The 20,996-nt window shown below is 38.3% G+C and overlaps 1 protein-coding gene across 1 annotated transcript in view; it reads left to right on the top strand.

Moving 5' to 3' along the window:
- ATP6V1C1 (ATPase H+ transporting V1 subunit C1) overlaps window positions 1-20,996 on the top strand; it is a 40,416-nt gene that overhangs the window by 16,933 nt on the left and 2,487 nt on the right. The window contains exons 4-11 of the mRNA XM_019973927.2: window positions 5,981-6,066; window positions 8,764-8,858; window positions 10,397-10,488; window positions 11,771-11,869; window positions 13,733-13,801; window positions 17,612-17,704; window positions 17,796-17,889; window positions 19,762-19,859. Of these exons, the coding sequence (XP_019829486.1) occupies window positions 5,981-6,066; window positions 8,764-8,858; window positions 10,397-10,488; window positions 11,771-11,869; window positions 13,733-13,801; window positions 17,612-17,704; window positions 17,796-17,889; window positions 19,762-19,859 (726 nt within the window). The remainder of the gene's footprint in view (window positions 1-5,980; window positions 6,067-8,763; window positions 8,859-10,396; window positions 10,489-11,770; window positions 11,870-13,732; window positions 13,802-17,611; window positions 17,705-17,795; window positions 17,890-19,761; window positions 19,860-20,996) is intronic.

Raw genomic sequence — 20,996 nt, 5'->3', positions numbered from 1 at the left:
TCTTTGCCTTATAGTGTTAGTCACTCAGTTGTGTCTGACTTTCTGCAACCCCATGGACTATAGCCTGCCAGGCTCCTCTGTCCATGGGAATTCCCAGACAAGAATACTGGAGCGGGTTGCCATTCCTTTCTCCAGGGGATCTTCTGAACCCAGGGATCACACCTTGGTCTCCTGCATTGCAGGCAGATTCTTTACCATCTGAGCTTCCAGGGAAGCCCTTCTTTGCCTTAGTGTAATGTTTTCAAGGTTGTTGTAGCATGTTGTACGTCCATGTTGTAGCATGTATCAACATTTAATTTCTTTTTATTACCAAATAATATTACATTGTGCAGATAGACTTTTATTAATCCATTCATCAGTTGATGGACATTAAGGTTGTTTCCACATTTTGGCTAATATGAATAAATGCTGCTATGAATATTTGTGTGTAAGTATTTGTATGTTCATATGTTTTCATTTCTTTTGGGTACGTACCAAGGAGTGGAATTGCTGGGGCATACGGTAACTGTATTTTCAACATTTTGAGGACCTGTCTGATTGTTTTTCAGAGTTGGCTGCACTCTGTTACAGTCTCACCAGCAGTGTATGAAGCTTGTGATTTCTCCACATTCTTGATGGACACTCATTAAGATCCATCTTTTTGATTATAGCAATCCTAATGGATATTAAAGAGTATTTCACTGTGTTTTTGATTTGCATTTCCCTAATGGCTAATAATGTGTTAAGCATCTTTCCATTTGTTTGTTGGCCATTTATGTTTCTTCTTTGGAGAAATGTCCGTTTGGATCCTTCACCTGTTTTTTAATTGACTTACCGTTCTTTTGATTATTGACTTGTAAGAGTTTTTTATATAGTCTGGATGCAACTCTCTTATCAGATAGGACTTGCAGATATTTTTTCCCATTCTCTGGTTTTTCTTCACTTTCTAGGTGGTGTCCTTTGAGGTACAAGATACTTAATTTTGCTGTCCAGTTTATCTTTTTTGTGGCTTATGTTCTTGTCCTTGTATCTAAGAAACCATTGCCTAATCCAAGATCACAGTTTTGTGTCTATATTTTCTTCTAAGAGTTTTCTAGTTTTAGCTGTTATATTTAGGTCGTTTTAATGGGAAATAGATGGGGAAACAGTGGAAACAGTGTCAGACTTTATTTTTTGGGGCTCCAAAATCACTGCAGATGGTGACTATAGCCATGAAATTAAAAGACGCTTACTCTGGAAGGAAAGTTACGACCATCGTAGACAGCATATTCAAAAGCAGAGACATTACTTTGCCAACAAAGGTCCGTCTAGTCAAGGCTATGGTTTTTCCAGAGATCATGTATGGATGTGAGAGTTGGTCTGTGAAGAAAACTGAGTGCCGAAGAATTGATGCTTTTGAACTGTGGTGTTGGAGAAGACTCTTGAGAGTCCCTTGGAGTGCAAGGAGATCCAACCAGTCCATTCTAAAGGAGATCAGTCCTGGGTGTTCTTTGGAAGGAATGATGCTAAAGCTGAAACTCCAGTACTTTGGCCACCTCACGTGAAGAGCTGACTCATTGGAAAAGACTCTGATGCTGGGAGGGATTGGGGGCAGGAGGAGAAGGGGACGACAGAGGATGAGATGGCTGGATGGCATCGCCAGCTCCATGGACGTGAGTTTGAGTGAACTCCAGGAGTTGGTGATGGACAGGGAGGCCTAGCGTGTTGCAATTCATGGGGTCACAAAGAGTCGGACACGACTGAGCGACTGAACTGAACTGAATTCATTTTGAGTTACTTATTGTATATGGTGTGAGGTAGAAGTCCATCTTCATTCTTTTGACTGAGTATCCAGTTGTCCTAATGCCATTTGTTGAAAAGACTATTCTGTCTCTGCAGTGAATTGTCCTGACACTCTTGCAAAAATCAGTCGAACATAAATGTAAGAGTTATTAACATTTCTGAACTCCCTTTTGTGTTCCATATTCCTGTCCTGATGCCAGTCCCACATTGCCCTCTTGACTGTAGCTTTGTAGTTAGTTTTAAAATCAGAAAGTGTGAGTTCTCCAAGTTTATTTAGTCTTTTCAGGATTGTTTTGGTTATTCTGGTTCCTTTCATTTCTATTTGGATTTTAGGAACACTGTGTCAAATTTCTGCAAAAAGTCAGCTGGAATTTCAGTGGGGATTGTGTAGAATCTGTAAATAATTTCAGGAGTGTTGCCACCCTAGCATATTAAATCTTTGGTTGGTGAACATGGGATGTTCTGCCATTTGTTGGAAGATTTATTTAGTGATGCTTTTGTGTTCAAAATTCAGTTACATTGAAAGATTTTTCTAGATTACAGGTTTAGTTACTTAGGAAATTCAGTTTCTGTGTATTTTAGCTGAAGGTGGGTATGGGATCCTTAATAACTTTCTGTATCTTGATTAATTGACAGAATCAGTCTATAATCAAATCATTTGAGTCTTGAGATACAGAGCTTTTAATACTTAGGGCTTAGGTAAATAGGTATAATTAGTTAAAAAAAAAAAAAAGAATTTTGGTGAATCTTAAGAAGTGTGTATCTGATTGACGCTTTAAAGGAACAGGCTTGAATAGAGGGGAACTTATTCTCTAAATCTGTACAGAAGGGTCTTCCCTTCTGTGTTGTTAGACTTTTCTGAATTGGTAGAACCTCAAATGCACTGGCTCTGGTAATAGAGGCTGAGATGTTTCAGAGAGATCTTTGTACATAACAACGTGTGCTAAGGAAATAAATAGACCTGAAGAGGTCCTAGGCTTCCCAAGTAGCACTGGTGGTGAAGAACACACCTGTGAATGCAGGAGATCTAAGAGACGCGAGTTTGAGCCCTGGGTGGGAAAGATCCCCTGGAGGAGCGTGTGGCAACCCACTCCAGTATTCTTACCTGGAAAATCTCCATGGACAGAGGAACCTGCAGGCTGTGGTCAATAGAGTCGCATAGAGTTAGACACGACTGCAGTAACTTAGCACGTATACATGCAAAGATGTATTCCTGAGGTGAAAGGCCAGTTAAGAACCAGTTTTACAGTCGAATTAGGCAAGAAATAATGAAAACCTCAAGTAAGAGGAGGCATTGGGCAATAAAAATGGAAAAGAGGATGAAAGCAGAGAGTAACAGATTTGCTTTTAAAGGGTTAATAATTCCTTGCATCTGTATAGAGCAAATGTGAAAGTAATTATTGATGATACTCTCAAAAAACTGACCAATGGTAAGAATTGTCTCTTGGTCTCTTAATGTAAGTTTTTAATTAATAAAAGAGTTTGAGGAAACTTTTTGTGGTTGCCACCTTGAGGTGATTGTCTTTTCTGCTGTCCCACCTACCTCATTACAATGTTAAGTCATGACAAAGAAAGACACTGGGAAGGGAGGCTCCTGAAAATATAATTATCAACACTTATTTGGAGCCTTATTCATCACCTCGATAGCTTTCTAGATTTTTCTTTAAATCATCAGCAGGATGTCTTGAATATAGTATAAGATTGGCGCACAAATTTTAGGAAAGTAAGTGTCACACAGATGCAGTTCTTACGCACTGTTATGCACTGTTGTTATCTTGCACTGTTATGCATTCGTGTCCTTATCAGTCTCCCTGAAAGATCTGAGGAATTTTAAAAATCATATGGTTCTTAGACTTTGGTAGAATTGACAGATTCTAGCTTATAGTGTTAGTTTTTTAAGTCTGAACATTGTGGTGGAGTAAATTATAGTTTGTACTTTTTCAGTGGTCTAACCGTTAGAACTGTTTTTTTTTTTTTAAGGTGACCATATGTCATAGATACTCTTGTAGAGATGCAGAGGGAGATTTTGAATTTCTCAGTTCTGTAATGTTAAGTTGATAAATTTGATATCAGGCAATTTTACACTCTGAACTATTTTCTGTGGTAAACCTGCATTTTTTTTTTTAAAGTATAGTTGATTTGCAGTGTTGTGATCATGCCCATTTTTGAATGTTCATAGCACATGGTTCTGTTTACAAGATGCTCCTCAAGTTATATGGGAATAATGGTTCATCTTTGAAGGAATGGGTGGATTTTGGAGATAATAGCCAAGTGTATGTACAGATCCCAGGTTTAAGCATGTTGAGGACTTACAGTTTACATCATTTTTTTCTGAATTTGTTGCACTTTCTTAGAATTGAGGTCATTCAGCTTAGGTTTGTCATTCACATTTTGTCCTTCTGTCGCCTTTTCCTGGCCCTTCTTGGTTCATGTTGCAGGAGTTTCTTAATTTGTCTTCCAGTTTACACTCCCTGCCATTAAACACAAAAGTCATACAAGAAATTGGCCCAAGTCCTGACCGTGTCACCCGTCTTCCTGCTGACTGCCATCAGAGGTGATCCCCATGCAGTCTGACCCCAGCCTGCCTTCCTAGCCCAACCTCCCTCTCTCCCCAGCATGACACTCCAGACTGTCTGGACCCCTCCTCATTCATTGCTTTTCTTTCTCTCCAGATCTTGACTCATACGATGCCCTGTGGCAAGAATATACATTCTTCATGCCTAATCAGCCTTTCAAAAAAAACCATTCCTGTCCTTCACTGCCCTGCTCTTGATCCATTATGCTTTTTTGATTACAGTCACTGGAAATGAAATCTTTTTCCTTTATGCATCTCTGTAACCTGATCATCTCAGTTGGCACTCACCACAGATTTTTACGACCAACCTAGACAGCATATTAGAAAGCAGAGACATTACTTTGTCAACAAAGGTCCGTCTAGTCAAGGCTGTGGTTTTTCCAGTAGTCATGTATGGATGTGAGAGTTGGACTGTGAAGAAAGCTGACTGCTGAAGAATTAATGCTTTTGAACTGTGGTGTTGGAGAAGACTCTTGAGAGTCCCTTGGACTGCAAGGAGATCCAACCAGTCCATCCTAAAGGAGATCAGTCCTGAGTGTTCATTGGAAGGACTGATGTTGAAGCTGAAACTTCAATACTTGGGATACACAGTTGCTGATGGGAAGAGCTGACTCATTGGAAAAGACCCTGATGCTGGGAGGGATTGGGGGCAGGAGGAGAAGGGGATGACAGAGGATGAGATGGTTGGATGGCATCACTGACTCAATGGACATGGGTTTGGGTGGACTCTGGGAGTTGGTGATGGACAGGGAGGCCTGGCGTGCTGCGGTTCATGGGGTAGCAAAGAGTCAGACATGACTGAGCGACTGAACTGAGCTGAACTTATATATCCCACCCATGGCCCATAGGTGGACAAGGAATGGTGGGGGGTGAGGGGGTGAAGAACACAGAACACAAGAATCAGGGTGACAGGTTTCTGTCACTGCTCTGCCAGGAACTGGTTTTGTGACTTCTGGAACTAAATCACTTCCTGTCTTTATACTTGGGTGTGTTTATAAAGTAAAGGGGTTGACAAGGTGATACACAGTTGCTTCAGTAGTTTGGCACCATGATTTGTTTCCTCTTTAGCACTGAGCAGGAGGTCCCGTGGACAGAGGAGCCTGGCGGCCTATAGTTCTTGGGATCACAAAAGAGTCAGACATGATTTAGCAACTAAACAACAACAAAACAAATCTCAAATAGTAGATGCTCGTCAGTAGGTAATGAATACATAATGTAGGACTGCACTGTTGCTTGTGTTCTGTTGCCTGTCGGATCCCTTTTGTCCTGAGGGGAAGTATGCATCTGATGAGTGCAAGCTCCTGCTTCCCACTGTGTTCTTGCAGGGTGGTGAGGTCTGTTGCACACTCTTTCAGCTTACCCTCGCCAACTTTCCACTACTTTCTTTCCAGACTTGATAAACGTATTGCAGGTGGTCTCCTTAAAACTACAGTTACTGAGTTGAGTTTTACATATAATAAAATCTTGGTTCAGTTTGTCCTTAACATTATTTTGGAAGTTAGGACCCATTGTTTAACATTATTATACAGATAGTGTAATGGAAACAGAGTCAAATTCATGTGTTCATGTAACATGTTCATTGTGTAGCATGGAATTTAGGTTGTTTTCCTGAAAGTGACCACTGATTTTTTTTTTTCTCCTAAGGGTGGTTAAGAAAGTGGCTCAATATATGGCTGACGTATTGGAGGACAGTAAAGATAAAGTTCAGGAGAACCTGTTGGCCAATGGAGGTAAGCTAATGTTTCATGATTTGATATTGACTTCAATAAAGTGAAAGACATAAAAAAGATATAGATAAGGGTATTAAATGCCGTAGAAAGCCATTAAAATAGAATGATTATTAACAATTTGGTTATACTGCCAGTTACATTCTGTCCTCTGAAACACAACCTCTCATAAGACAGTCGTACATTATATATATTATAGTTTTTTTTTTTTTAATATGGATCCTTCCGAAAGCAGTATCATAAAGATTTACCTTAGTTCTTTCCAGGATCTACCTGTCAGTTCCACTTAAAAGTGTGTTTCTGAGTTAGGTGTCTCAGCATTGTTCCAGGTGAATACTTGCAGTTTTCTCTAGCTTTTTGTATTTAATTGCATCCAACTACAGAAGCTTTAGAATGAAAATTATTAATCTTATTGCAGAGTAATGCCTCTTCCCCTCAAATTTCATATGGCATTTCTTTAGTACTTATAGAATAGTCTACTACTGACCTGTCTGTAGCTAGAAGCTAATAATTACATAAAGTTTGTTCTGTGTAATAATAGCTTTATAAAGATGGTTTCAACCACATCATTGTCCTTTGTCCTTGCACTTGTTGTTTTCTCCTGAAATATCAGTTTAGCATGTGTTTCATTTTCAATTCAGTTCAGTCGCTCAGTCATATCCAACTCTTTGCGACCCCATGGACTTGCAGCACGCCAGGACTCCCTGTCCATCATCGACTTTGAGTTTACTCAAACTCATGTCCATTGAGTCGGTGATGCCATTCAACCATCTCATCCTCTGTCATCCCCTTCTCCTCCTGGCTTCAATCTTTCCCGGCATCAGGGTCTTTTTCAGTGAATCAGTTCTTCGCATCAGGTGGTCAAAGTATTGGAGTTTCAGCTTCAGCATCAGTCCTTTCAGTGAATATTCAGTACTGATTTCCTTTAGGATTGACTGGTTGGATCTTTACTGATATGTCATTAAAATAAGAAACAATCCTTTCCTCTCTTTCTGTCCTGTATAGCCTACTGTGCTACTGTGGTAGGTCACTATAATAAATTAACATTTGTTAGGTAGAGCCCTGGGTTATCATAGGATGGTGAGCCACAGTTCAACGAATGACCACAGGGGAAAGAGAAATAGAGAAGTTTATTACTCACAGGTCCTGGAGGGAGGGGAGCAATGCAGGGAAGTTAGGGCGGGGTGCAGACAGGAAGAACAGTAGGACCTGGAGCACATGCCTTTATTAGAGTCCATGGGTGGAGTGATTTGGGATTCCCAAGCCAAGTCCTGATTGGTTAATTCAAACTAAAAAGGGGAATTTTGATTAACTTGAAGAGCCCTATGCATGCTCAGTCGTGTCCGACTCTGCAACCCTATGGACTACAGTCTGCTAGGCTCCTCTGTCCATGGGATTCTCCAGGCAAGAATGCTGGAGTGAGCTGCCATTTCCTGCCCCAGGGGGTCTTATCTAAAGGGTCCACTAGCAGGGGAGGCCCTGGGCAGCAGGGGAGAGTGCTTATCACCGATTGGTATCGGAAATCGAACCAGGAACTGAGCTTACGTGTACTGTGATTGCAGGCTTGTTATCTAGGGCTGTTAGCCAGGAGGGCTATTATCTAGTGTGATTTCTAGGCTCCTGCTGGCTACTTGGCCATGTAAAATGCATGTGAAGGCAGTAGTATGGAGGTTTGGCTAAACTCTCAGTGGTCACTGTATTTTAAATTCAGTGTTTCTCTAATTTCGTTTCTTTCCGTTGCAAATTGTAGATGTTCAGTAAGTACTTAATCAATTTAAAATAATTAGTAATTTATTTTTGCTCTCTGTTAAAATAGCAACCCTGACCTGCTTACTGTTTCTGTTAATGTGTGGCTGGGGCAGAAGGACAGGAGTTAGATGTGTTAACTTAGGTGCCTTCACTGATCTCTAAGTACTTGATGAAGTAGGGAAGTCAGTCTTCTTGGTAGAATAGGGGGGTGACCATCTAGGGAACATTGCATCCAAAACTGCTTTTGAAAATACCAGATATGTTGCTGACTTGCTGGTATTCTGTCGGGAGAAGTTGAGGAGAGAAGATATTTTGATATGAATTACTTTCACCAGTTAACTATAATTGACATTTGATTTCCCTGACCTTGATCCCATCAGGCTTGAGGGATAAAGTCATCTTGACTACTAGACTTCCAGGGAATTAGTTGTTGAGTTTCTCTTTGGCTTTGCATTTTTTATTCTTTTCATTTGAAAGTGAAAAGGTCCACGTTTTGAATATTACTGAAATACAGACTCCTAGAAACAGTCATCACATGGTTTTAACAGACAAGTTCATTTTCAATTTGTTTGGGTAAGTTGCAAAGAAATAACATACTTTTGTCAAATTCTTATTGAGGAGACACTTTGCAGTAGTTTCTCAATCTCTGTGTCTCTCTCACCTTCCCATGTATCATGGGTATGTGCATATTTCATTTATTAAGTCATCAAGTTAGAAGGAGCATTTTAATATATATATTAAATTTTGAGTAAGGAGAAGAGAATTCAGTCAGATTACAGGTAAAAATTTTGATTAATCCATGTTACCTAATACAGTCCCACATTTATTTAACCTTCACAAGTGATGATATCTTTACTGATTTTCTTAATGCCCATTTTGGCATTACTGTATAACAAACTATAAAAAACTCTATTGCTTCTCCTCAGTAATTAATTTCTTCCCTTATTTCAGTTGACTTGGTTACTTATATAACAAGGTTTCAGTGGGACATGGCTAAATATCCAATCAAGCAGTCCCTGAAAAATATTTCTGAAATAATTGCCAAGGTAAGATAAAAAAATGACACAGGTAGGACACATTGATTTATAGTGATTCTATTTATTTTATAAGTATTTAGCTATTAAGTACTCTAATTTAGGTTTTGACAAGGCAACTTAATTATATGTGACATTCTGCAACTTTACTTAAAAAAGAAAGTTGTCGGAAGAGGATAACACTTTCACATGCACATTATCCATGTGTGTGGTTTGTTTTTTTAAGTGGTTAAGTTAAAGGTTACATCAACAGTGTTTGACTAAGAAAAGTAACTTTAAAATTACAAATTTTAAGCATAACTGAGATCACATAGAATTATAAATTGGAATTGATTAGAGATTTACAAATCATTCAGATATATGATAATGGTCACTTGAGTATGTTTATGTACAGTACTGATTCAGATTAAACTTTTTGGGTTCTCTGACGCCTTCTGACATTCAGTATTGATTCCTTACCCAGAAAAATTGCCTGTGTTCTCATACTGCGTGATTTTATGAACAGTTTCAGCGAGTCCACAGGTGTTGAAAGTCCATCCATGAACTCACTAAACTAAGAGTTCCTTTTCTGTTGCAAAGTCCTTGAGCTTGAGAGAAAAATGTAAAACTGAAACTGTAATGAGGCAATAGACAAGGACCTATTCACTGTTTGACAACATATCTGTGACCTGGCTGGATGAACAGTACAGTTTAAATCATTCGGACAGACTTCCTTAGCTTCCACTGACTTTATTTGTACATTGTGCTCTGTGGTTAAATGTAAATAAATAGTCTATCAAGGATTTTAACTCAGGGTCAAATAATTTAATGAAAATGAGTAGTCAGATAATATAAAATGGTGTTCTTATTATGACTGAGCATTATTTTCTTTTAATCCTTATCAAGGATTTAGTCATCTTTTTCCTGATACTATTATAGATGAGGAAACAGGCTCAGAGAGGTGACGTGATTTACCCCAGCGTGCCACATGGCTGATAATGGTAGAGCTAAGTTGAAATTAGTTCTTCAAGTGTTAAATCTACTGCTTTGTGTCTTCTCCTTAAATTGTTAGTAGTTTTAATCATATTTTTGAAAAATTAGCTTGTGTAACATTTATAAATAAGTTGAAGCAAAATGTTAACTTCATTGCAAAAATGTTTTGTGTAAGAATGGTGGTGTTATAAACAGCAAAACTCTGTATGATTTCGTTCCTTTGGAAATTAACTCTTTAGACTTGTGTATTAAAACCTTCCAATTAGTCATGTCTTTAATCAATGATCTAGATTTCATTTACATGGTTTAAGAATATAGTAACAATAATAAAAATACATGTAGATAAAACATTATCTTTAGTAGAAAAGATTATATGAAAATTCCCATAGTTATTAAAAATGAAGTAGGTTATTTTTTTAATGACCTTTAAAAATAATGCCTTTAAAATAATAGAATATTATTACATCAGGAACTGGTGGTGGGTTTGTTTTTTAAAGTTTCAGCACAACTACTTTAATTGTATTAGTAGAGGCAGATTTAGGAAGATTCTCCCTATTTCTCTTCTTTCTTCTGTAAAGGGTGTCACTCAGATTGACAATGACCTGAAATCTCGAGCATCCGCATACAACAACCTGAAAGGGAATCTTCAGAATTTGGAACGAAAGAACGCGTAAGCATGTCAACTATATGTGAATAATTTAGAATTGGAGAAGCGCTGTGGCACAGGAGTCTCCAACCTCTGAAATCTAATGCCTGATAATGTGAGCTGGAGCTGATGTAGTAATACTAGAAATAAAGTGCACAATAAATGTAACAGGCTGAATCACCCTGAGCCACCCGGCCCCGCCTCCCTGGTCCATGGGAAGTGGTCTTCCATGAAACTGGTCCCCAGTGCCGAAAATGTCGAGGACCGCTGTGTAGCGTATGTTGCGGATAAACTGTTGCTGGGGGTTTTAGTAAGTTCCAGTGTGTGCCGTTTCTGTAGTCAGGTGGTATTTTTTCACTTCATGGAGAAAAACTCATTATTTCAGGCTAGTCAAAACAGATGTGAGGCTGATTTATTATGCTCGTTTCATACATAATACTTCTGAGCTGGGTCCTGGTTTATCCTTTATCCATCTGATTTTTCACTGTAAAAATTATCTAAAGTTAATTGTTTTAAATTAAATCATAATTTAATTACATAGCAATTATCTGCTGCTTAAAAGAATTATATAGAAAAATCCTTTTTTATGTAATTCTCATTCTTTAATTTATCTGTTTTCCAGTGTTTCCATTTTTATCTGTTTTTATGTTTCAATTTTTTATGTTAGGTTTTCTTAAAATAGAATACTCTTCTTATGGTTGATCTCACTGTAGTATGACTACTACAGGTGTAGCCTTAAGCACTTAACTCTTCAAGGTATACATTCGTATCCCAGAGGCAGAACTGAGTCGTCCTGTCAGGGGTGCAAACAGGGCAAGTCATTTTCAGTGTGAATCTACTGGGAGACCAAGTGAAGACTTGCATTCAAAGAGTTGATTGTTGGGTTAACTAACCAAAATTGATACCCAAGGAGAGGGAGGAAAATCAAAGGTTGTGCTTAGATGATACGATTGCATAATTATGGTGAGGTAGACTTTAATTGATGCCTAATGAATAACACTTTCCCAGTTAAGACATTATATATATATAATCAAGAGAAGAACTGAGTTATAATAATTAAAACAAACACAAAGGGAGACACTAGAGGCAAATTCTGATAAAATTTTGACATTTCTTTGGGTTTAGATATGGGAAATATTCAGCTAAATTTTGGCTTCTTGATACATCAAATAAAAAATGTTAACTCAGGCTAATCTCTCTTGAGATGTATGTGTAGTATATGTAACTATACTTAGCCTGCTGTATCTTTACTTGTGTTATGGAACCACATAATTATCAGCCTAATGATCTTTTTCTTATTCCTCAGAGGGAGTTTGCTAACTCGAAGTCTAGCAGAAATTGTGAAGAAGGATGACTTTGTTCTTGACTCAGAGTATCTCGTCACGTTACTGGTCGTAGTTCCCAAGTATGTCTTTTCATTACAAAAGGTTTTTACTTATTAAAATACAAGAAAAATGTTAGTGCCTGATACTGTAATTTGAAGTTTTCCACAAAACCCGAGTGTGAATGGAATATCACCTTGTCATTTGTTCTGTCAACCAACATATACTCATATGGCACATACAGTGGAATTTAGTTCGTAACCTGGTAATAGAGATGTCAGTTATAAACTGAGATTCTAAATCAAGTTCAACTTAGTAGAGTTGACCATTAAAAAATTAAATAATGCTAAACTATTGGATTTTTAAAAAAATACTGTTTTTAGATATTTCAAAATAGGAAGTTCTTTGTTTTTCTGAAAAATCTTTATGATTGATTAGGATAAATTAACCCCTTTAAGAAGTAAAGGATTGGATTAGATCAAAGGTTAACATATCTTTTATATAAAAGGCCGAATAGTATTTTACCCTTTGCAGGCCATATGGTTTGTGATACAGCTACTCAACTCTGCCACGTCAGCTTTGTGGTTGTAGCTAAAAGCAGCCATCCCCACTGTGTGCATGAAGTGATATGTCTGGTGTCAGTAAAACTTTATTTACAAAAACAGGTACAGGTTATGGCCATAGTTTAGGTTGGATAATTCTTTGAAATCTCCTCTAGATTAGGCCTTCTGTATTAATTAACATTTGGGCATAGTTAATCTTGATAAAATGAAATCTTTTGAAGGTTAGAATTCTGTATGTGTGGGTGGGTGGCGGAAAATCCTGTTAATGGTTTCATTTCTGACCTGCACTGAAATCTTACCATCAGGAAATCATTGGGGGATCCAAACTGGCGTGGGAGATTTGGGGACTCTTGTCAGCATTATTCATAAAGTCTTATTTTGCTGTGCTCTCCATTTTTATCTGGCTAGGAAACTGGGAATATAGGAAAATGATGCCTCCTGGAAAGGGGCGGGAAAGCACCTCCATTTAATTTACAGTGGCGACAGTATCATCTGATTTTTGCCTTTCCCCGCTTACTGCAGAATAAGAAAATACTGATTATTTCTGAAAAATGTCTGTGTATGTGTGTTTTTATACTATGCATGGAAATAACCGTTGTCCAGAGAAAAGATTTGTCTTATGCAACCTTTGTTTAAAATTTGTGTTTAAGACAAGAAATTTTCATAGTTTTCTGTACACTGTACTGGAAACCTAGGGTCAGACCTAGGGTACCTTGTATAGTGGCTTATTTATTATCCTGGCTACAATACTATCGATACAGTTCTTTATTTTATATTGCCACACCCACGAAAGCCAGTGGTCTCTAGAGAAGGAAGGAAGGCTGTTGCACAATGCTCTGTGGCAGCTTGGTTTACTGTCGCTTTGTTGACTCAGTGCTTCCTGGTACCCTGTGCTTCAGTAAACGTGCCTTCTCCCAGCGCTTCTGAATGGCCACTGAATAAAAGTGTTAGTGATTTCAACATGGCTTCTCTCTCTCTCTCTTTCTCTCATTTCTCTCTCTCTTACTTCCTTATTTGCTTTCTTCTTTTCTTTTTAGTGAGGTAATATAAATTAACCCTAAAGTTTGAAAATAATTTCAAATCTCCATTTTGCTTTGCTTCTTTTCCAAACTGAGTTCTAGGGTGTGCCTCTTTTGCAGTAGTTACTAGATGTAAGAGATGGTGCGTTATGTTTCCTCCTTCACCATTCAATGTATTTGAATTCATTCTCTGTAGGAAACTTGATTTTTCTTTTGTTAGATAGATTTGAGATATATTTACTATATATATATAGTTGAATTATATATATATATAGTTTGTCACATAATTTTTTCTCTTTCTGGGTCTGGCAGGAAGTAGGACTTGTTTTTCTCTTCTGGTAACTTAATTGTACCTTTTCTGCAGGTTAAACCACAACGACTGGATTAAGCAGTATGAGACACTAGCTGAAATGGTAGTTCCAAGGTCTAGCAAGTAAGTAGTAGCCTTACAGCCTGCTCTCGCCCAGAATTCCTTTGTAGTCTGGGTGTTGGATTAGGAAATATCTTTATCTTTTCTTTGTGGTAAATTTTATAGTTTTGGAACCATCTTTTTCACCTAATAAATGAATTATATTAACTCTAGTTATTATAATTTTAGACTTGGAAGGGCCTTTGCACAGTCTCACCAACCCACTCATGTTGATAGATGTGGAAGTTTGAGGCCACAGAGCTGAAGTGGTTTGCTCAGAGTCACATATCTCATACGTGGCATAGCTGTAACCAAAACCCAGGTCTCCTGTGTGGTACTTTTTCTGCTGTACAACCTTCTCAAGATCCTTCTTTCAGTACTTATCTCATACCTACTGTGTGTCTCTAATTCCCCATTTATCTTGTCAAGGAAGTATACCAAAATGGCTACTAGGCTACTGTGTTGGTCTGCAGATATTTACTATCACTTTCCAGTGAGCATAGATTCTACCTAGCCTGTACTTTCCTTTGGGAAAAAAAAAAATTATTAAGCATTTTTGAACTTACAGGTTAATATTCATTGTCTAATTTGATATTTACAACACTTCTGTGAAGTAGTTTGGGCAGTTGTTACACTTTTTCTCATAGATGAAGTAAAAAATGCACAAGAGTTAAGTTGTGGCCTAAAGCATATGGCCATAAAAGTGTCAAATGGCAAAGTTAGGACTAAAAATTGAGGTCTTTTCACTGCAAGTTGTGCGCTCATGGCATTATAACATGTCATCTTTTCCTGTATTCTGCCTTTCCACATGAGATACTTGCCAAGAAAATATAAGTACAGTGTGTATGCTCCCCGAAGAATTCTTTTGTGTGTATATTCCTCAAGAGGTGTCAGCAGGATGAAAGGAAAGTCTGGGAGGTAGTAGAGAAGTGGTGGTAGTAAGGCCAGGCCGATGAAGTATTTTCTTTTCCAGTTTCATTGTGTCATATGGGAGGTAGCTTAGTATAATGGAAAGAGTCCTGGACCCAGGAATCTTGAGTTCTTTTGCTGGTTCTGCTACCAACTTGCTGTGTGACCTAGGGTAAGTCTTTTAACTTCTCTGGGCCTCATTTTCTTTGTAAAATGAGCATCACACCTTTGCTGTACACATTATGAGGTCCTTTTAAGACTCGATGAGATATATGAAGTTGGAGTTCTCTGTTAGCTCAGTGGTAAAGAATCCGCCTGCCAGTGTGGGAGACATGGGTTCAATCCCTGGTCTGGGAGGATCCCACATGCCATGGAGCAGCTGAGCCTGTCGCCACAACTACGAGCTCACACTTTGCAACTAGTGAAGCCTACATTCCTAGAGCTGGTGCTCTGCAGCAAGAGAAGCCATCTCAGTGAGAAGCCAGAGCACCACAATGAGAAGTAGCCCCCGTTTGCCGCAACTGGAGAAAAGCCCTCGCACCAGTGAAGACCTAGCACAGCCAAAAAAAAATAGACAAATAATTTTGAGAAGATATGTAAAGTAGAAGGTAATATGAATCTTGCAGTTTCATAAATGTTGACTTCTTTTTTTGAGAACAAAACCACAAACCTGTACTCATTGTGAATTTTTTTCCCATTTTTGGGGAGTGCTTTCCATTCACACTGGCCCTTCACATGGTAAACTGAAGATTGAGGTTGTGTCTTGATACTGGTTTTCCTCTGAAGCTGTTTATCCGGACGGATGACACGTTCTTAAACCTTGTTCTTTGGAGCCCATTAAAGCCACAGAGATTGGCTTGACATTTGGGGGTGGGGGAGGAGGAGAGAGAGGACGCAGTGCGCATGACATGCCCTCCTGGGCTGTGGAGAGCTGAGCCCAGGGGAGTGGCATGTGAGCCCAGGTTTACTCAGGAAGACGGACTTCAGAAATATTCCTTCAGAGATTTACATCTTTTGAAAATCACTTTAGTAGTTTAAAGGAAAAAGTTTCAGATGCTGCCAGTTGAGTATAGGCGATACCTATCTTCTGAATGACCCCCAAGTGTCCACTGACCGCCTGAGTGCCTCCAGCTCTTCCTCACTCAGTGAAAACATCTGTTCATCTGCTTAGCAGTTCTAAAGACTGATTTCAGATCACCTCCTTGAAAAGGCATTTGAGTCATTAAGAACAGGGCAGTAGCTCGGCCAGCCCTGAAGAGGATGGTTAGTTTATGTGAGGCAGACACATCTTAGTGAGTCAGTCTGAAATGCTATACACGGTTTAGGAAAGAGCTCTATGAGCTAATGCTGGATGTTTTGCTTATCCTAATAAGTAACATTTTTGAGTAATTACTATGTGCTAGTCATTATTCTAAGTGCCTTATTTTAAAGTGAATTTTAGGTAGCAACGTTGTCACTTGTTGCTCTTTGGCACAATACTTGAGTGATTACTCTTGGAAGCAGTGAAGATGAAAGTGGACTTTTGAGGGAGAATAGATTGAAAAAGACCATCTTCAAACTTAAATAATTTCACTTAAACACAAAATCTAGCTATTTGCAAAATGTTCATAAATCTTGAAAGATTGGACCATGTGAAATGCTGCCGTCATTGGGTGGCTGAGTGCAAAGACGTGTATACATGCCGCATCAGAGTTCACACAGCCAAAGAAGTGGAAGCCAGACTATTGTTCTGCTTCTTTCTGTTGGAAAAACTGTTCAAAAAGAGGTGCTTTTCACATATACTTTCACAATTACCGCTTAGCTGTTTGTCTCTACTTTTGCCTGTTCAGATAAACTAGTTGGGTCAGATCATTGGTTGACTTGGCCTTTTCTCTGTTGTGGGAAGCAGCACCACACACTTGGTGGTGCTTCACAGAAGCTTTTTTGTTCAGGGAGCTGGAGTTCTAGATGAAGCAGAGGATGCTAGCAAGGAGGACCTAGAAAAAGATGACACTAGCCATTGTGCAGAGAAAAGTTTCATCTGTGCTTTGGAGCCGGGTTAGCAAAGATAATTCATGAAGAAAAGCAGGAAAGATGCTTCAGCAGTGAAATGGGTCAGTTGATTGGAGCAGAGCAGATGGCAGAACTGAGCCTTGGGAGAGAGGTAAGAAGAGAACAGAAGAGCTTGTAAGCTCCAGAAGCACTGCCACACATGTGGGTGACTGAAAATGCCATGAGACAGCTGAAAAGCACTGACTCTTAGTTTCGTCTTGGCTTGGTTACACGGGTGAGAATGTACTGTTACTGCTTGTACACAACAGTAGAATTGAATGCAGAGAGTTTGGAGACTCAGACCTGTAGCTCACAAACAGTTATCCCCACTTGACTTCTGCCTCCGTTTTTAAATCAAGTTCTGCCTACTTGGTAGCTGCCTTGCTTTGGATTTGATGGGCACTGGGTAAAAGAACTAAGTGTAATAGTCTCGAGAGGGCACAAATTAAAAGGGGAGGGCCAGGCCTCTGGGGGCAGGGCCGGAAAGAAGAGGAGAGAATTCAGATTGCAAAAGAGAAGAGGGTGTTTAGCCGGGAAGCAGGGAGAGTCTGGAAAACAAGCAGCTGCTGGACAGTTTGTCCTTGGCTGGCCTGCTGCTGATACAGATGGAAAATCATGGTCTTAGGGTTTGGAAGCTTTCCTTGAGTTAATGCTTAATTTTGTTGGTGAGGAAGAAATGTACGAGGGGCCTGTTAAGACACTGTAAGTAAAAACATAAAGACTGAGTGTCCTCAGCATTTGAGGCAGTACAGCTGAAAAGCACTGAGGGGTTCAGGAAGGGCTGCCATACCTTTCTGTTTGTTCTTCCTCCTCCCTGTTTCTGAATTCTGCCCTCAATATGAATGTGAGCAATAAATATAAAGCTTTAAATGGACTTTGTCTTTCTTTCTCTAGTGTTCTCTCAGAGGACCAAGACAGTTACCTATGTAATGTCACCTTGTTTAGGAAGGCAGTTGATGACTTCAGACACAAAGCCAGGGAAAACAAGTAAGATTATTATTTTAAAAGTTTTTTAAATTTGTTAGATTATCTATACTTCCTGTGGACAATTTTGGTTTTCTTTTTTTTCCTAATTTAGATTCATCGTCCGTGACTTCCAGTATAATGAAGAGGAGATGAAAGCAGACAAAGAAGAAATGAACAGGCTTTCTACTGACAAGAAAAAGCAATTTGTAGGTATTTTTAATATTTAATATAATCAGTGTTAAGCAGAAGAAAAACTGGTACTGCTTTTCTTTAAAAGAAAAAACTTTTCTGATTTTGATTTTAGTTATTTTTTTCTATTAAATAGTCAAAATGAGTTTTCTCTAAGCAAGCTGAGATCTGTGAATTGTTATCTTAAAATGTATATTTTAAAATTAATCCCTCTAAGTCTGTATCAAAAGTTAATTTTAAATACAGTGTTTTGATTAATGCTCCTATAGTGAGGGGTCATTTTAGTTAAGTAATTATTCTCTCTTTTCAGTAGGAAATTTCATTTTCTTGAGGCAGAATTTTTTTTTTTAATGCTGTAGTCTTTTACTGAAGGAATTTGTACGTAAACCATTGGTGAGTTAGTATGTTCTAGGCACGGTGGAGAACAGGGATGGAATTGTGAGTGAAAGATAGTGTGGACTTGCCATCCTCAAGTAAAGGATTTTTGTGAAGATTAAAGAGTGTATGGAAGGGGAAACATGAAGAGTGAACACGTGTTTCTCTTACAATGCAAGGGGAAACGAAAGCACATTCCATTTACAACTATTTCCAAGTGCTTTATAAACCCTAACATCTCAGTTGGAAGAAAACTAACCCTAATGAAGTAATGTCAAATAAAAGCAGCTGGTTGGGGGGGAGATCCAGTACCCTAAAAGAACAGATATTTTAACCAAAGACTTTCACTTTGTTGTGTTGTTATCCTTTTTGTGTAAATTGATGGCTATATCCAAATGAGCCTAGTAATATTACCCAAATAACTGTTAGCTGAACTGATCGTGTGTGTCTTTTGAGTATGGAGAAATGGTAATAAGTTGTTTGAAGTTTGTTTCTTTAAAGAAGTGTTTTTATTTAGTACTAGGAATAATACTGAATAGTTTAATAAGTTCATAAAGAATTTATGCTGTCAATACATAATAGAATCATTAAGAAATTAGAACATAATGAGCAGGTTTTAGGGATCTAAGTCAACCCCCTGATTTTACAGATGAGAAAACTAATACTTAGAAATATTAAATGACTTACTACATAACTATTTTTTCTGTTTCCAAGGAAGTTGTTTGTAATTAAATTCTATTTTGAACGTATTAAATGTTTAACAGTATTGGATAGTAAATTTAGATTTTTATACTTTGGTTTTCAAATCTATAGGACACTTGTATATTCTGTATCATTTTAAATGACTTCACTATAGTATATGCCTTTTTAAGAATTCCCTGGCAGTCCTGGTGGTTAGTACTATGCACTTTCACTACAGGGACCATGAGTTTGATCCCTGATCAGGGAACTAAGATTTGCAAGCTGCACAGCATGGCCGCAAAAAAGAAAAATACACACACACACATACATGCACACATACATGCCTTTTCTGTGTAGTGAATAGAGTCAATGGATATTTGTATTTACTGAGGTTACACAGTAGTAGCTAACCTTTTCATCTAATGTAAGGTAAAGTATGCAAGATATGAGAATAATGAAACATTTTTAAAGTGAATTACAATGTGATTGGGGGTTCCCTGGTAGCACAGATGGTAGAGAATCTGCCTGCACTGCAGGAGACCTGGGTTCGATCCCTGGGTTGGGAAGATTCCCTGGAGAAGGGAATAGCTACCTACTCTAGTATTCTTGCCTAGAGAATCCGCATGGACAAAGGACCCTGGCGGGCTGCAGTCTGTGGGGTCGCAAAGAGTTGGACATGACTGAGTGACTAAGCACACAGACACATAATGTGACTGAATTCTCCTTAAGATTCTCACTGGATAGTCACTGCTTTAAAAATACTTGATTTATCTGATTTCTAACTGCCATTTTGAAGACCAAATTTGTGGTGATTCTTTTCTTTCTTTCTATAGGGACCACTGGTACGGTGGCTGAAAGTGAATTTCAGTGAGGCGTTTATTGCATGGATTCATGTGAAAGCTCTGAGGGTTTTTGTTGAGTCTGTTTTGAGGTAAAGAAAGCTCATTGAGAAACTTGGAACTAAAGAATGTGTAGATCCCTTGGCATTGCACCTCTTTATTGAAATGCAGTCTGCTAATAGGAAATTGATTTGGGGAAACCAAAGGGCTACTCATGAGGGAGAGATTGTCAGTATCATACTGCTTATGACGTGCATGTTGGTCTTGCCCTTGATACCGAGTTTAGAAAAAGATCATGCTGCTGTGCTCTGGTTCTTTCCATATTCTGTGCTTAAGTTAAACGTAGGTTATGAATATTAGTGTTTGTTTAAAAGACCTATCACAGATTTTACATGTAGTTTGATACACAGTAACCTTATTTGAAGTCCTCGTTTCATAGTAGCCTAAAATATTTTATTACTTTGAGATACTTAAAATGTCAACCATCTTGTGATGCTTTGTACACGTTGCTCATATTAGAAATAGTTCAAAATACTTATCTGCCATCATGCTATTTGTAAATTTCTTTGAATTTCCGTAGTAGATGGGTAATCTCATGCTTTTTTTCCCCCATATTCTTTATTATCATAAAGGAATCAATAGTTGACTCTCCATATTCTTGGGTTCCAAATCCATGGACTCAACCAACTGTGGATTGAAAATATTTGAACAAGAAATTCCAGAAAGTTCCAAAAAACAAAACTTCAATTTCCTGGGCACTAGCGATGATTTACATAGCGTTTGCATTTTATTTACAACGAATTACATAGCATTTACATTGTATTATAAGTAACCTAGAAATGATTTAAAGTATATGGGAGGATATATGTAGATTATATGCAAATCTTACACCATTTTATTTAAGAGACTTGAACACCCTTGGGTTTTGGTGTTCACAGAGGTCCTGGAGCCAGTTCCCTGCAGATACTTAGAGGCCTGTACTGTTGACATATTATCACTGTCTGCTGAGGGTGGGCATAAATTACCTTAAAAATTGAAGACTAATTAAAAGTAATTCCTAGTGGACAGTTGGCTCTCATTTTAAAGATTTCTAATGGACAGTGAGGACCAGAGAAGGTGTGAGTTTCTGAACTTGTAAAGGTGGTTATTAAAATGAGGCACCCTCTCCCCATTAACAGTGATTAAAGAAGAGTATGAGAATACTTGCTTTTAAGCAGAAAATCTCTGCA

Source organism: Bos indicus, chromosome 14 (assembly GCF_029378745.1).
Source record: "Bos indicus isolate NIAB-ARS_2022 breed Sahiwal x Tharparkar chromosome 14, NIAB-ARS_B.indTharparkar_mat_pri_1.0, whole genome shotgun sequence".
Classification (NCBI taxonomy): Eukaryota; Metazoa; Chordata; class Mammalia; order Artiodactyla; family Bovidae; genus Bos; species Bos indicus.
Note: the sequence above shows the minus strand (reverse complement) of the source record. Positions and strands in the feature narration are given on the sequence as shown.